We start from the raw sequence: 18,303 nt of genomic DNA, 5'->3' as shown, positions 1-18,303 counted from the left end.
ATCCCAGCTTCTGCTCACAGAACAGCAGCAACCTGTGAAAATCTGCTTGCCTTGGAACAGTCTTGCCCACACCTTGGCAAGGAAAGCAAAGGGTACTGTCTTCATCAAGGACTCCAGTGAAATGTGATTTTGGGGTTAACTGGCTGGGGGGCAGCTCTGGGAGAAGGGCCTGGCAGTGCTGGGGGACAGCTGCCCATGGGCCAGCAGTGTGCCCTGGGGGCCAAGAAGGCCCATGGGGGCCTGGGGGGCATCGGGAGGAACGTGGCCAGCAGGTGGAGGGAGGTGATCCTGCCCCTCTGCTCTGCCCTGCTGAGGCCGCACCTGGAGCGCTGTGTCCAGTGCTGGGCTCCCCAGTTCAGGAGAGACAGGGAACCGCTGGGGAGGGCCCAGCGGAGGCCTACGGGGAAGATGAGGGGACTGGAGCATCTCCCTTGTGAGGACAGGCTGGGAGAGCTGGGCCTGTTCAGCCTGGAGAAGGGAAGACCGAGAGGGGATCTTATCAATGCACATAAATATCCCATGTGTGAGTGTCAAGAGGACAGGGCCAGGCTCTTTTCAGCGGTGCCCAGCGACAGGACAAGGGGCAACGGGCACAAACTGCAGCACAGGCAGCTCCATCTGAATATGAGGAAGGACTTCTTTACCCTGAGGGTGACAGAGCAGGGGCACAGGCTGCCCAGAGAGGCTGTGGAGTCTCCTTCTCTGGAGACATTCAAAACCCGCCTGGACACGATCCTGTGCAACCTGCTGTAGGTGACCCTGCTTTAGCAGGGGGTTGGACTGGGTGATCTCCAGGGGTGCCTTCCAACCCTGACCAACGTGTGATTCTGTAATATGGAAGCATGCCTTAATTTTCCCTCTCACAACAGCACTTGAAGTATTTGCTAGCAATTTTTCACTAGGGCTTGCTGAAGAAAACCTTTAATTATGCTGTGGATAGATTAAGGGAAGAAATGAAAAATAAGCCCATATTTTCCCAATGAAAGTTTTATATAGATGTCACAGAAGCTACAGTTTGTTTGCACTGTCACTGCTGAAGCCCATGTGACAGACAGAAGGATTATTTTTAGTAACTGGGTGGAGGATGGGGAGACTGATACACAATTTAAGCTTCATGGACGTTACCTCCATGCCAGTCTCTGTTATTGAAAGAGTAGCAGTCTTAGTTACTGAAAGACTTGTGATATATAATAAGAAAAACAGACAACAAATAAGGAGTAGAGGAATTTCGGTTACTATACAAAAAATATTTCCTTATAACTAACCAGTACCTGGACAATCATGCAGCTATGGTTAGGTCATTGTTCCTGCTGTAAATGCCATCACTTAAACATAATTTCTTCACACGCAAAGGCCAGTTGAGGTCCACCAAAGTATTTGGGAGCAAGGCCATGAAGGGGCTGAGCTAGAGGAAGCCCATGCCTGGGATATGGAGCTCTGATCAGGATGCGTAACAGAAGAGCAAGGTTTTTTGCATGATACAAAAGTCTGGATCTGATCAGCAGAGTCACTATTAATTTCTCTCAAAACCCCTCACTTCAAACGTTATAACAGGATTTGGAAGCAGTGTCAGATGATTGCTAGCAAGTGTGGACAAATAGCAAATACCTAGAAAATACAGATTAGCTGGAGCTTGGTGGCAATGCATTTGGTAAGTCATAAATTCAGATGCAGATATTGTTTAGGGTGGGGGGCATGTATAAGCATAAGAGACTGGCACAAAACATTTTGAAAATGTTGGGGTTCTTTCTGTTTAAATCTATTTTTAAAAAATCTAAAAAGAAACAAGGACAGCGCATTAGAAGATGCATAATATACATCCTTAGAAAAAAACCAATTATGTTACCGAGTTTGCTTCTTAACCGCTATACATTTTGAGTCAAGCCAGACCCATTCCCATGCCTTCCCTCCACCCTGTTTGTTGGTATCAACACTGAGCAGACCACTTCACTTATCCGTACAGCTCCTGAAATACCATAATGAGTATAAAACACTCACTGTGGTTTAGGTACCAATTCATTATTTATCACAGTGAAAAAAAGGTACTGGAGACAAAATGGTGCTGTGGTAAAACTTTCATGCAGTTAATGGTTTTAGCTATGATTATTGCACAAGACTTCATTACTTATAACTGTCACAAGCAGTAACTTCTAAGCAGGGTTACTGAGTCAACATGGTGATCTTGCTTAGCCCTTTTAATATTATTTGAATCTACAGCTTACAAGTCTTCTCTTTGCCCTGTTTCTCAGCAAGTTCCCTTCAAGAAAAGTCATGTATTACAAAAATCAAAGACTTTTCACAGTTTATCCCTACTTCAAATCAATGCATAAATTTCATTTTAGAAATTACAGAAGAACATAAACGTGTATGAAGCCCTAGCTAATGAAAACATAGGCAATATTTTCTACAGACAAGTGTCTGTTCACCAAGAATAATTTCTTCACTGTTTGTGTATTACTTGGGACTGTATCTATATATTTATTCAGAGAGAAAAGAGGGAAAAGTGATTTCAGATTGGAATAATCATACTTATACACATGTTGCATGTGTTATGCACTACTTACAAGGTTCAAGGCAACGAAAATTGGATTGTCATGCTCAGCTCTAAGATGTAGCCTCCAGATTTCATTTTGATACATTATGTTTATAGAGCTGAATTCTTCTAGCAGCAAAATGCTCTCTATCTAGTGCACATGCACTTCAGAGCAAAATTTGTCTCTAAATATGCCTGAAAGACATTTAATCTCATCTTGTATATTTCTATCATTTTTACAAACACCTGAATGCAGGTTTTCACTCTGTTAAAAGGAACAGATATTTTAACAGAAAATTACTTTGACTGTTAAAAGCAGCAGCTACTGAGCTGTACCTCAAAAATCAGGTGCTGCCTGGCAGGAGGAGAGGGTAAGCTCAGGCATGACGACATCCCCATTAGCAAGTAAGTCTTGAATGAAAGAGCCTTGAGAGAAGCCACTGCCCTAAAAAGCCCACAGGTGACCTGGGAAAGCCCATTTACAGTATGTACTGATTTTCACCTCAGTCTGTGTCCTAGAGAGATGTGTTGGAGAAATTATTAACAGCCAGTGGATTTGCACTGCTCTTCTCTCATGCAGAAATGAATGGAAACAGCATTTCTTGCCTTCCCGTTTTGCCTCTCTCTTTCTTTGTGAAAACACCAGCAAACACAAGATGCAGCAGCCATGGTCCTCCATCAATTGGAAGTGATTTTCCGAGTGAACATGCCTGAAGAACAGCACTCACGCCTCTAATGGTCCCAACAATCTGGAGGACTCAATACACAAATGATTTCAAATGAAGCTGGCCAAGAAAACCTATGTCAAGGGGGAGGCAACTGCTACACCAGAGGGCCTTGCAAAAGAGAGAGAAAGCAACGTCTCCAGTTGCTCCCACTCCGGTCCTTCTGCTTTCAGCAGCAATATAGACTGTCACCTGCTCTGTAAGGCCATCCCACAAGCAGTAAATGACCCTTTCTTCCCAGTTATACAATTGTCATTCATTTCTTGCTAAACTATTTCATAGCGCTCACATCAAATCTTTCAGCAGCTGCTACCCCCATCCCTAAACCTCCCCTCTCTTTGTCCAGTCTGGCAGGGCTACCCTTCCCCAGCAGTGTCAGCGCTGCCACGGCCATGCCTCTTTCTCTTCCCTGGCTGACAATGCCAAACCCAGACAAAGAATGCAAGAAAATACACATTTAGCAGCTGTGAACAAGCAACCAACTCATTCTCCTCACAGGGAATAGAAGTGGGTCCTGTGCCATCTCAGAGCCTTTCTACAATAAGTAGCAAAAATGGTTTATTCTTCCCCAGGTGCAGAGTTTTTAGAGAGAGGATTACTTGCAGGGGAATTAATGAACTGTAAATAAAGGCACCCAACACTTGCTGAGCATGATTTCATAGCTGCTTAAGCTTACACTAAAGATAGATCATCTAGTTGTGAAATACCTTGGCTGAGAAAATATAAGGAAGACGTACCCTAAAGATGCCCTGGTGGCTCCAAGGAAACAATGTTTGGGATGGGTTAGATGTTGAGTGGAAGATGTTCAGATCTCACAGAAAATCCTCTTGCTTTTATCAAGCCTTTGAGAAAAGATCTGGTTTGTAGATGCTCAGGACAGAATTGGTAAGGGTTTTCATTATTACAAAGAAAGAAAACTTTGGAAAGAGTTTTCTGAATGTTTGTTGGTTGACCAAGTTAAACTTTTAATATACATCAATATTTCTCATGAGCTGAATTAGGATATTAGAAAGAGGAAAATGACAGTTGCAGGGATGTTGCTGAGGTAATCTGTTAGTGATAGAGTAATTTTTTTTCCCCTGGAAACCCATTGACTCAAACGGCAATGTTAATAACTTACACAACAAGAAAAAAGGGAATCAAGCCTTGGCAGGGATATGTGTGCTTATTGAACCTGTGAGGGTACACTGCCTTTGCTTCTAAAGTTATAAGGAAGCAGCAGCTTTGGTAAGTCACAGAAAATCCTAGCAAATTCCTAGAAGGGACAGTTCTTAGACACATCTCAGTTTTGTAGGGATATGCTACAAAGAAGTGTTCACAGCAGTAGGAAAATTCTGACACTTTCATGGAGACTGCCACAAAAAAAAGGCATCAGAGGGAGGCCTTTTTACCAGTTGAAAAGTTCAGAGAGAGAAAGAGGAGAGTTGAATAATGGAAACTGAAAAAGTAGGTGAATGTAACAGTGGAAAAAAAATCAATGAACCACAGGGCTACAGCAGTTAGAGAAGGCTGAAATGGAAAAACTTTTACAGCCAGTAAAGTTAAAAAATATTCGGAGAGAAAACATTATTACCCAGTGAAAGAAGTAGCTTCCAAATAATCAGTGGAAGTATTTCAGGCAGGAGTAGCAGAGTAATGAACCTACACAGCAGTAAACAAACAAAATCTAAAAAAAAATAGGAAGCATTATGGGAAAGGAAAGCAGCACCATATTAGCTTTTGGCTAAGAGGACTGAAAAAAAAGAAAGTAGAGTGGCACAATTAAGCAAAGTGAATGCCATGGTGCTGATGAAGACATTCAGAGAAGATCAGTGTCTAACTGGAAGACATCAGATTTGGATAAAACCCACAAGTATTGCTCAAAAATCCTTACTGATCCATACCTCAGCTCAAAACACATCTGTAAAAAAAGCTGCAAAAGGCTGGAGGGATGGAGCACACTTATGGAAAACAGGAAAAAAAAGGGAAAGTTATACAATTCTCATTCATTTCTTGCTAAATTATTTCATAGTGCTCACATCAAATCAAAAAAGAGAAAATTACCCTAAAAACCTGGAAGTGATTCACCAATGATCTGAAAGCTCCTTACTGAAACAATCAGTGAAAACCAGAATATTTTGATGACGGAGAGTGCCTGGCAGATACCAGAACATAACAAGAGTCTTAGATGTGGTTTTGATAGATTATGCAAAAGCTTCTGAAAGCATGTTGTGAATATGGGACATGCTTGGGAATACAGAAGCATCTGGGACTAGGGAGGGAAGTGCATTAGCTACGACACAATGGTAGGAGATAAAAGCACTGTGAAGGACATGGCAGGTGACTTCTTGTCACCTTTCCTCTTGTTGTAACTGCTTCTATTATTTGCAAAGCTGAAATACACTGAGAAATGTTATTTAGTGACAAAAGAGGAAAGCCTATCTCAAATCTACTTAACACAACTTGAAATTACATGGTCAGGAGGAGGCAAAAATTAATTTCCCAGTTAAAACTGCAAGGTTTTTTTGAAGGAAATATGAATTTTATTTAGACAGAGTGAGCCTCTACATATTTCACACCAAAAGAGTCTTGTTGAAAGTATCACAGGAGATTGAAACAGGTACTGGGACGAAAGAATACAGAACAGCACTAAACATCATAAATGTAAGGGGTTCTTCAAAAGATTATGATAAAAACCAAAGATGGCTTTAGCGTGCTTTCACAGATGTGTGTAATTCCTAAAGATATTTCAGCATGCAAAATACTTTGAAGGTAGCCATCCACTGCAGTGAGAAACTGTACCTGAGGGAATTGTACAGCAGGACAAAGCAGCAGTTAGTACTGGATTAAGCAATAAACACAAACACAGATGTTTAAAATACGCAACGATATTACAGAAAATGAGCATATGGTGACAGTGAGCAAATACTGTCTAACTGGGTCTTGGGGCAACGCTCTAACTGGGCAACACTCTGGGACTGGATATGAAAGATGATGCTTCTAAGTGTCAGCCTTTCAATAGAGAAGACATGTAGTCAGGGTGGATTGGCAAGAAGCTACATGGCCTTTGGGTCATTTTTCTCCTGATATATAAGGCACTAGTTTTCCCACTGGATGTCTATAATACATTCTTTTAGAGCTTTGTATGCATTAAATGTTCCTAAAGAGGCATTGCTTCTGGTAGTTATTTGAACACATCTTAAGGCAAGAATATTTTTTTTTTTTTTAGCAATGTCAACAATGCTGCAAACACATACTTATCTAGCACACATATGACCCTGTTTCTCCAGCTTTTGGCTCATCTGTCCTTGTGTGACCTGCCGAGGACCCAAACCTCCATCTTCTCACCTACTGTGACCTTGTGAAATTCTGACTCCCAGAAAACCCGCCATTACTGGTAAAAAAAGCAGACTATCTCTACTATTACTACCACTACTACTGCTACATCTTATCTACATCTTATGCCCTGTTGTGTCTCCAGATCAGCATGAATGCAGCCCATCATTCTACCGGCCATCTCCCCCTTTCTCTAGGTCCCCTCCAGCCTTTGCATCTTATGGGGTAAAGCCTGCTTCCAAAGTAAGGGTACATTCACTTCGACTTGCAGTGCTGCAGAGACCCAGTTGAGCTAGCGGGGCTTCCCTGCCCGGCTAGGCTGCAGCAATCTAAGCAGTAGGGTAAATTTAGCCTGGTTAGAGCTAGCTTGAGACTCCAGCACTGCTGGACTGGTTTCTTTCCTGCTGCTCACCCACAATGTAGTTTCTCAAACTGCTTAATCCCAAAGACCATCAAGCAGTATCTAGTGCACCTGTGTGTCAATCAGCCGCAAGTAATGCGTTTGGCACTGTGGATGACACGGTATTTTTGTATGGAATCTAGACTGCAGACACTGTAACATGGTATCATGTCCATTAAGCACAGCATTCACAAATAACACTGAGAAAGAAGAATAGCTAAAACATCATGCAGACCTTATCTTTTGTGTCAGGCTGCTATGTAGTCTAAGCAACGCTGATATTTACATTGGCTGATGATGTGTCCTGTTACATACAAAATATTCCAGAACTCTTGCACTGGACTCGTCCTAACCCGAATGCACAGAGAAATTAAATATGGGTTGTCCTTATAAAACTAAGTCAGGCTTTGTGCCAGTTGACTCACAAGCAATGTTTGAAAGATTAAAATAACACATAATTGTACCACCTCTCTAAATCGGACCAGGGCTCAGAGGATAAATGCCTTACCTCATTATGTTTAAATGCTCTATCTCAATCTGGTTTAAAACAGAGCAGAGGCTGTGAGCTGCCAATCTGCTGTACTGTCAGAACAGAAATACCGCTACAGACCAGGATGTGGCCTCCACCGAAAAACCATGCTTAGTGTCTAGCTTTTATTTGCTGTCCTCTGCTCCTCAGCTCACTTGCTTCCAAGGATCATCGCTTCACCCAGTACAACTATGCGTCAGCACCAAGTGATGTGATCCCCTTTCTCACCAGACAGCAGTTCTGCACCTGAAGTGCAACGTTATTTATACCTTACAGACCACATTCCTGCTGCCTTGCTCATGCTGGTGGCTCCCACTGTCACTACTGCGGAGCACCAGCCAAAACGGCAGCTTGCCTATCTGAACCATCCTCTCAGAGACAAGTCATGCACACCTCATTTGACTCTCAAATAGGTGGAAGTCACAGTCTGTGTAAAGGAGAGTCAAAGCCAGCTGGAGTCAAATCAAAGATAGTTTTGCTCCAGTAGGAAGAAAGGCTTTAAGGAGCTGGTTCAAAATGAGACAGAAGCCCTGTGAGAAGCCTCAGACAAAAGTCCTAGCTTCATTGATTGACCTCTCTATTGCTTCTATATTACCAAGGCATTTGGGACGTACAACAAAGGAGACCTTTGGGGCAATTGTACAAGCAATATCAGCAAGGATTTAATGTAAAAATCAGTCTAAGACGTCTGTGTGTCAAATTACCCATCTAACCCAGCAACACTGCCCTGCATGGCTTTTGCTTACCTCTTTTAACTTGTCAAGCTCATTTTGCAGTGTCTGCTTGGATACTTCCACCTCAATAATTTGCTGCCGAAGGATTTCATTTTCATCTTCTGCTTTAACACGTTTCTCCTCCACACTCTCCAGCTCATGGTGCAGTCTGACAGAAACATCTTTGGCTACCTGGTCAGAAGAGCACAAATGCGTGAAGAGGATCCATGAGGAGCAACAGCTACAGTATGTCTCCTACAGCAGGAAGTGTATTACAGCCCTAGACAGCCAAGAGATTTTTAATTCAATTATGACTCTGTTGATGAAAGACTCCAAGGCTTCCAAGTACCAAAACAAATATTCATTTCTAATAAAGAAATCCAAAATGAAAATAAATTTGATTACCCATCTCCAGCTCCCTCTCCACACTATGCTACAGCAATGTCATGAACAGCAGAGGGAAAGAAGCAGATACCGAGCCTGCCCATCAAAGTCCCAGCATATCATGTTGGTGAAACAAAAGATGAAGAATTGTGCTAGAAAGTTGTCAGGTCATCGATCAAAGCCTCATCCATGCAGCAGTCTCATCCACCCAAATTTGCTGCCTAGCAAAACTCTAGCTAGGCAAGAGTGATATGAAAGCACAGAAATATATGCTCTCTTAGGTCTTCTGAGTCCAGCCTAACAAGAATAAATATTACTTCAAAAACATTTGGAAAGGTGATTCATCATGCAAAGTGATGAATTACTGAATTATAACAAGTCAGCAAAAACAAAGCAAAAAACCTAAAAAGACTCAGTAACTCTTTCACTCAAATCTGTGAACAAGATTTTTACTGAGTAATGTATCATTTCCATGATGAAAAGGTTATCATTTGTTTTCTATCATAAAAAAGAAAATTAGGCCTGACCTTTTGAAAAGTTTGACATGTCACTCTGATTTCCACTGCTGTGGACCAATCATTGCAGTTTCAGAATATTTTATGGTTTGCATTTTTGAGTACAAAATGCTTAGTAATTCCAGTGGTAAGCAGTCCCCCTCTACAGAAGCTATTTTCGAAACAGCTGTAAGGTAGCCATATTAAAAAGAGTAAAGCTAGATAAGCATCCTGCCTATACAAAGCTTAGCCTTGATGGAAACATTTTTGAAAAACATAAGACATGTTCCAGTATGAACATAAATTTTACAGGAATTTGTGTTTCAATGGGAAGTGCATTTTGATTATCTGCATAAAATATTATAAATCTGTTCCTGTTACAAGTAACTCATTAGGCTCTAATACATGCAACTTTGACTAAGGGGTTTTTTTCAGTTGTTCGGCATAAGCAAGAAGTGAAAAGGAAGGAAGCTGCCTGAATTGGGAAAAGCATATCAGGTTTTGTTGATACAGTTTTGCAAAGCTAAGGATTTCAGTAAAACAAGACCCTTTAAATCTTTCAAATGCACACATGTAACTTGACCGTATTTCTTTCATTCTGAATGGGAGCACGTTTTTTACTCACTAACCCATCTTTTTATTATGATGAGCTGAATGTTTGTTCTCCACCACAGAAGAAGGAAATTGGTCCTGACATTTGGAGAATGTTTCACGTGTCACCCTCCCATTGCAGGGACCCACATCCCAGTCAGCTGCTTTCACTGTGAATATGAATCTCTCACACACCTTTAAATCTTGTTCCAGGCTCCTAATAAGCTCTCCATCCACATGGCCTGTTTGTGCAACTTTCAAGCTCTTCTGTTCTGCTTTCCTGAGACGATATTGCAGAATGCGGCAATTCTTGTTTGCCCGGTCCAGCTCTCGCCGGAGCTCCTGCAGCTGGTAAACATCTTCCTCTAAATAGCTGTCACGCATTTCTTCCATTTCAGCCCGAAGTTCATCCAGTTCATCCTGTGAGAAGTCAAAACAGTGCTCCATCATACCTCTAAATCTCACCCGTGGGAGTAAAATAGGAAGCATGCTCACTAGGATACCATTTTAATGAAGTGATACAGATAGCATCATGCAGCTCCAGAAGTCACAGGAACAGAAGTTTTATTCCAACATTGACTAATTATGCTGAACTACATCAATGAGTAATTGTTATATTTCTTACAATTGCTTTAAAAATTCAAAACAGACCTGAATATCAGTCTCCTGAAATTTGTAACACCTTCATTTTACCATCTCTAATTAAAATCAAAAGTGCATAATACTTTACCACTCTCTGAATGGATCCCTTACTTTATTTAGACTACAGTAAACCTACTTAAGCACGTACCTCAGCACGTCTGTGTGATGTGCCTTTTTCACAGCCAGCACTTCCTAGAAATGAAATCTTCCCTCAAAATCTTTAATGAATCTTTACACCAAATACCAGAGTGCTCCATATGAAAATACTGTCTCATCTGAGCCTAGCACTGTGCACATGACTAACGACAGATGGGTTGGGCATGGGAGAAAGTGGGTTTCTGTTGTGTGCACACACATTTCAATAACAGGACCACAGGGAAAAAATCAAACCTGTGCCCGTGGGAATGATCTGGTCATTCTTTTCTGGGCTTCATGAACTGTCCCAGTTCCATATTATACCATGGGTGGCACATGCTCTCTCAAGTCAGATTTAAAGATTTACGGCTGAAAAGGATAAGCTCTATCATTCCCATTTGTTTAATCTGTGCATGACTGAAGCTCCAGAGCTAAAACTCTTATAAAGGTCTTCCAAGAACAGAGGTGTAAGCCATTAAACTGCTGCGTGAGGGGAAAACTATGACTCTACTAACTTTGAACAGAGGTGGGGGAAAAAAGTCAAGAAAAAGAGCCAGGAGGAGAATATTTGAAATGAACTATTAATTTTTTTAATTGTTTTCTTTAAAATTACATTTTATATCATAAAGACAAATTTTTCTGTGGAAAACATCTTAAATAAGATTCAAGGAGAACTTGCACCAGAGCTAGCTGCACAGTCACCTCACTTCAGAACTGTAAATGATACTTGAAATATCAAGGACAGCTGGAGAATATTTCACACTTGTATCAGGTGGAAAAGACACTGCTATGGAGTTAGCTCCCATAACAAAGCCCCCCCTTTCCAGGCTGGACTGCCCCTGTCCAGTCCCTCCATGAACATGTCTGCCTACATCCCCCCGGTGGTCCTCTCAACCATTCCCCCTTCCCACAGCCTAGCTGGATGGACAGTCATGTTTTTCCATGTATTCATCTTTCTCCACTGCAGCTTTAGAAACTAATGAGGGACAGATCGCGTCACTGAGCACAGTCACGACCAAAGGAAGATGTGGCAAACTTCTTTAGCCTCGTCAGCATAGTTATGTTAGAATTACAGTGTAACTCCTACCAAAAGCCCAGCCATGTATAAAAATTCCAGTGTTTATACAGCTATGCTTTAACTTCAGTTTAGGGTAAGCACAAGGCTTGTTATTTCCAAAACGACCACTCTGGACCCAGCAGCGAGGCTTTGCTCCAGCAGTACAGCCCTCCCAGGGCTCTGCACAGTTCTCTCTAGATGCTCTGAAAGGACAGGCAGGTTTTCTCACAAGCCCACCGTATTGCTATACATTCTCAATATATTCAGATTTCTGCTGTAGGAGCATCCTGTCCCACAATCTCCCTGGGACAGCTGCAGGAGGAGGAGATTTGTGTGGATAGAGAAGCTCAACGGTTACTCTCCGGTGAGCTGGATGATGCTCACGCCATACACTGACTGAAAAGGAATAGTATAAGCATGGTAACAGAAGTTACCTTTGCAGCCACGACATCCTTAGAAGTTGAAAATACATTAGTTAACCACAAACAGCAGACTGCGAGGAAGCAAACAAGCTCTGCAGACCAAACTCAGCAAGATTCTTTCAAAACAGTTTACGGTCCCGGCCCTATCTGTTCCTCTTCAGGGTACAGCCAAATGCTCTGGCCAATTTACAGCCAAAACCCTGCTGAAGTTTTGATAAATGATTGATATTTTTTAAAGGAAAAACATAGCAAAGTATGCTTGAGTAAACTGGGAAGGAGACCCGTTTTTCCTTTTCATGTACACACTTTACCACTATGCTTCATGTTTATAGATGCTTTCAAGAGGTAAAGTAAAAGTTCACCCAGCAAAGATGGAGATGCAGAAGAAAATGTCAAGGTTTTAGAAATGGGTTAAAATGTAGCAGTGGCTTTTGAACCTAAGAAAAGGAGTACACTTCTGTGTTATCAGTTTATGAACTAGGTATTTTGGCTAAGGTACTCATACCAAAAGTAAATTCTTTACCTGTCAGAGCTAATACAGCCCTCTGGGATGAACAGGACCAGAATTATTGCCTAGGGCTGTCTGCAGACTCTGAAACTGAATCTATCTCAACTGGATTTAAGTTCAATTAACTTTTTAATATTATCTTCAGAATGCTAATGTTAGATTAATAATTTGGTTGTAAATTGAGAATTTTGAAATACAAATCCACAACAAACGAAGACATCTGTCGTCACCAAATTAATGGGATCTGGTTTATAATCTGATGTTTATGTTTCAGAACTAAGCAATGGCTTTCATGTATTAAGTGGCCTGCAAAGAGCAAGTATAATGGTATTGCTCATCTCTAACTTCCTTATTATCTATATCAGGTTTTGGAATTAGTAGAGCTGGTTGGCTTCTAAAGACAAATAATCCACAATATTTGACTTCAAAGCTTTTACTACAACCAAATTTGGAAAGTGAAACTCATATAATTTTAAACAACCTGATCCCTGAAACAGTCATCCCATTGAAACCAAATATTCCCAAATCCTCTCAGCAGGCATGGGAGAGCCTTAAGAGTCACTCTGTCTCCATTGGAGATTGGGATCCAGCATCTGTCTTCCCACCAAAAAAAGTCCCCCAAAGAGCTGCAAGCATTGGCATGGGCTATATTTCAGGAGGTAGGCCTCTCTAGGAAAAATAACATTTTTCTCAGTCTCCCTTACCAGCACAATTCTGACCTTGCAAGTCTGTGATTTTTTTTGTTATACTTGCCTCTGTTTTTGGTTATAAATACAGTTTGCTTTTCTCTAGTGTAATTTTGCAGATGAACTGAAATTTAGGATGCAATCAAGAAGGCTGTACTTTAAAACCTCGTATTGTTCTCCTCTCCGATATTTTTGTTTAAATCAATTGAGCTTGTTTTCCATACTTATTTTTCTTCCTCCTCCCAAAACTTTCATATAGAAATCAGACTGTGCCCCGACCCTTGTATTTAGGAATACAGCATCCTTTGAACGAGCTTTGAAACATGGGAATGTCAATACAAGCACAACAAGGGCGCACACAGTTTTGCTCGTATCAGGAGCAGAAGCCTTACCATACAGGCTGCACACAGTGCCTGCCCACTTTCCGCTGTGTAACCGCAGTGCCTGGGGCCTGGACCTACATAGTCTGTCCAGCCCAGGGATGAAAAACCCAAATGGGACACATTAAATCTGTTTGAGTAGCAGGATGAAGTCCTATTTTTATATATTAAATATATATATACGGAGGCATGTCGCCACTGAATGTCAAAATATAGGAATATGATATATGCTCAGATTTTGCATGACAGCATACAATTATGGATGCTGGGATAATCTTTTACTGGTTACAGTAAAGACATAATCTTGTTCTTGATACAGGCCACAAAACCAGCAGCAAGGGTATAGATGCTTCCAGCTCATAACAGTTTATTCTCCTTGGCAGGTACTTGTGATTCTGCCATAGATGCTGAAACCTTGTGTAAAGCATCTCCTAAGTCAGAGCTGTTACAATTACACCAACAAAACCAGGGCAGCTTAAAGTGCTTTTCTAAAGTGATGCATGCACACAAAATGGAGGAAGCTTAGTTAAAGATCCAGAAAAGTGGAAATTGCAACTGAAACTGTGATGGTCCTGCTTACTAAACTAGAAAACCTATGGCTTTGAAGGAAAAGCATGCCCATCATTAGTGAAATCAAAGGTAAATGCAGCAAAGCCAGGATCTTAAAAATTCCCAGACTCAGTAGTTCACAGAAAAAAAGATAATTTGGCTGTGAGGCAGTTGAAAAAAATACATAAATCGAGTTCCTGCCTTCGTTGAAATGTATTGTTCATATTACTATTATTATTGTGAGTGAGAATTAAAGCTTTTTCTCTCAAGAGGTATTGAGCTTCACACTGTGGACTTTAATATTGTAAAACTGAAGAAAGAGATCATAACAGGCACTTAAAAGTAATTAGAACAAAAGTAAGAAAGCGGCCACCCCTCTTTGTGCATCTAAAAAATGGAGAGCCTGCTCCCTTCCTTAAACAGGGAGGACCTGCTCTGGCATCCCAAAGTGGTAATTGAAATTGGGAGGTTGAGTGCTGGCATAAGAAGCTTCACTCTGCTGTACATTCCTGTAGGGGATGACAGCCTCCTCCTGATCCCTTTTAATTTAATGGTAATTACATTATCGCTTTCAGTAAGAACAGCACCAGTCAGAGTCTCTTGGAAGAAAGAATGTTGTTTAGGAAAAAGCTAAACTGCTTTTCTTTCTAGAAGTCACTCCGGTGATCAGAAAGAACAAATGGAAGTGTGGGAAAGAAAATAACTTTCTAACTGGCAGTTCTTTCCAAATTTGCAGTAGAAATCCAAGTTGCTCCTGAGTCTAACCGCTTACGGTTTCAGGTACTTGGCCCAAATGACTTCCTAAAGGCCAGCTATTTGGGGTGTAATAGGGATCACTCATCTGAGATTCATGGGGTAGCTGTATGAACGCAGGGCCATGCTTAAATAGCTGCTCCACTTGCAGGGTTCCCCTGGACTTCAGTGCAAAAGCAACAGAATTAGGATTCACTGTTTCCCTGTCAGTCTACCAAGCCAAGGTGAGTTGCCTGAAAGGGGAAAGGCCGTGTGCAGTTTACATCACTGCGTAGCCCAAATACATACTGATGGTGCCTTTTCACATCTGTACTGTGCAAATTGAAGACTTGCCTGTCAGAAGAGAAGCCATTATCTCATTAATACCTTAACTGATGTCATGCTTGCTTGTTATTGATTTAATTTATAATGAAGTATAATTAAGGGTAAATTATAGGAATATGCCTTGTTTAGGATTCTTACAAAAAAAAAAAAAAAAAGAGAGAGAGAGAGAAAAAGAGTGTCAGGCCATGCAGCTATTACACTAAGTAACCCATACTCATATGAGTCATTCCCACTGAAAAGACCAGGAATACTTGTACAACTGATGAGCTGTGTCTACCCAGCCAGTCAGGTTGAGATTCGTAATGAGGTTTAAAAGTAAATTTTCCAATCACCCTCACTGACAGTGCACTCAATTCAGCCCACAGAGTGCACAAGAACCAGATTCCTTCTGAAATTAAATAAACAGAGACTTATAGTCCAAGGGTGCACCAAAATGTGCTGCATTACAGTTGTCCAGAGGACTCAAGAGTAAAACACATGCATGATGGGGATGTTTCATTCAAGGGGCCAGACTAAATACAGTCCGAAGTAAGACCCCTAAACTGCATGTAAAGACAGAGGTAGGGGCTGATGCATCAGCACCAGCTGTGTCTAGGTCAGCTTGCTGATCTACCCTCACTGAGCTGAATTCTAGCTAATACAGAAAAAGCTCTTAACTCAGAGCATACATGGAGACTAAAAACTGGAACCCAATCATAAGTCAAAAAAAAAAAAGAAAAAAAAAAGCAATTTTGGAAATTACTGTTAGGGTGAAATTACATGCATAAAATAGCATAAAAGATGTACAGATACTGAATTCTTTACTATGCATTTCAGTTATGTATATTAGCAAACTGGAAGTCTTCATGCTCCAGTGAATTAGAATGTGTGCCCAGAAGTTATATACTAACCTGGAAATAAAAATGTATGAAACCAACAAATTGTATTGTATCTAAAAAAATGCAGATGAAGGATGAAATTTAATTATTTATGTAAAAAATGTAAGAATTTATTAATTTAGCCAAAAGTTATATTTATAGATTTTGCCAGTGGTATTTTCTAAATAGAATGTTATTTAATATACATTAAATAAAATCAGGGGGAGTAAGTAAGGAAGAAAGGGTAAAAATTACGGTGCGTAGCTGCTATTGTGCTGGCGAATCCAGAAGTTCTAGAAAGTCCTTGATAAATCTAAGATTCATGAACTGTGATTTTACATAATCTCTGTTTTTGTTTTTTAGATATCTCAAGCTGTCTATATGTAGGAGATGCTGCTGCTGCTAAAGAATAAACACATCCCCCATATCACTTCACAGCAGAACTGCAGTAGGGATAAATACGCTATGGAAGGCTTTGGTTGGGAAGAAAATAACAATAGTTATTTTTGCCTCTTGCAAAATAAGTTGATGAACCTGAAGTCCCTGGGCCCCTGATAGTATTTTTCAACTCTCAAACCAAACCAATTTACAAGTCGTGCACCAATCTGATGCTGTTTGAAGCTTGTGCACAAAACAAGGTAAGAACTGAAAAAATCATAGGACTGTGAGCACCTGTTGACTTCAGGGCTGGTTTAAGCTTGCAGGATCCCAGGAAAGCAAGGGCAGTGTCTGGCAGCTTTTCTGCTTCATTCAAGCATTACCCCCAGTGTTGTTTCAACACACTTCCTCGACTGGGGCGGCTGAAGCTGTTTGAGCAGTCATCTTGCTGGTGCAACATCAATACAACTATTGAGGGTCACCAAGGGAAACTATTGCCTAGTGCATCACAGTTAATCCTCTTCAGGCAGTGACGGGGACACAGCTGGGGCTAACAAGGCACATGGCCTCACCATTCTTCCCCAGAGTGACATGTCCCCTCTGGCAGCTGACCATCCCTCCAGCGGAGCCCAGCCACGCAGGTTTTATGCCCTGGGCAGGGTTATTGCCTCCGTTTTCTTTGGGACTGCCAGTCACCAGGTGGGAAAAGCAGCATGTTAAGCAGAGACGGGGCATGAGCTTTGTTTTGCTAACCCCAGTGACCCTCAATAAATGGAAAAAAATTAGTCCCGTCACTTTGCGTCATTTTTGCTCTGCAAAACCCTTTCACGTACACCACTCCCTGCAAGTTAATAAAAGAAACAGTGGTACTCCTCATGAGTTCATCTCAAACCTAGGGACTAGAAGATCTACAGTTTCAAAGGAGCCAAGAAATACAGTGTAACCTCATATGACATGCACTGAGATGTCAAACAAAAATGAACATCCTATCAGAGTGGAACAAAGGGCCTGGAGTGGCCCCTTATTCAGCTTGTATCCAGCATATGTCACAGATGAAAATGAATAAAGAAAGAATAAAGGCAAAACAAGATAAACAAGATGATTATCTAATAAATCCAAGATAGTTTAGAATATATCTTTGTGCTAGTGCACACTGCAGCAGCATTTCTGGCATGCTGAACTTACACCAACACCTGCACAAAGGGAAGGCCCTCTAAAGCAAAGCAGAGCAAGCACCTGTTTCATTTTAAGGGCTGTATAAAGTGTTATGCCTCATGTAAAGAGGCTGCTTTCACATTGTGGCCACGAAGGATGTAAAGAGAAAAGGGGCATGTGTCATGACTAAAATACCACTGCTGTTTCTGCTAGCATGTTTGTTTAATTAAAACAGCCTGAATAAAACTTTGGCCGAAATAACGCAAGAACATTTTTAATTGCTAAAATTTGGCTCCTTTTCCTCAGGATCCTTCATCCTTCAGAGGGCTCTATACCACAAACAGCTTCTTTCGAAGTTTCCCAAGGGCTTGCATAGCGTATGATGCTTCCCCACACGCTGGACACTTTAAAGTAATCCTGAAAAACAACTACTTGTGTGGGCAGCGTTTTGCTATTACTGGCTAGCAATAACTTAAGCCTCTACCTTCCACTAGCACTTACTGATGACCTCCTGGCTCCACAGAGTCGGGCACCACGACATAATTTCTTACATGTCAACAAATAAGTGATACCTTTACAGTCTTCCCCCATATGTAGCTGACATAAGGTTACGCAAGAAATATATGAAACTGAAATCAATGATGAAATTTCACAGAGGTAGTAAAAGAGAGCCTTGCCAATGTAAACACTTCTTCTCAGCCACTTCCCCTGCAGACACCTTTGTTGGCCACTGCCGGAGCTGAAGTCTCACCCAGGGTAAAATCACAGTCCCC

At 41.2% G+C, this 18,303-nt stretch overlaps 1 protein-coding gene across 6 annotated transcripts in view; it reads right to left on the bottom strand.

The window, feature by feature from the left end:
• The window catches only part of MTCL1 (microtubule crosslinking factor 1), a 125,408-nt gene that overhangs the window by 87,945 nt on the left and 19,160 nt on the right, over positions 1-18,303 (bottom strand). For all 6 annotated transcript variants that reach the window (XM_080378959.1, XM_080378962.1, XM_080378960.1 and 3 more), the window contains exons 2-3: positions 9,880-10,104; positions 8,249-8,407 (exon numbers count right to left, since the gene is read on the bottom strand). In XM_080378959.1, the coding sequence (XP_080235085.1) occupies positions 8,249-8,407; positions 9,880-10,104 (384 nt within the window). The remainder of the gene's footprint in view (positions 1-8,248; positions 8,408-9,879; positions 10,105-18,303) is intronic.

Source organism: Falco punctatus, assembly GCF_963210335.1.
Source record: "Falco punctatus genome assembly, chromosome: 3".
Lineage (NCBI taxonomy): Eukaryota > Metazoa > Chordata > Aves > Falconiformes > Falconidae > Falco > Falco punctatus.
This window is presented reverse-complemented; position numbering and strand designations above follow the sequence as displayed.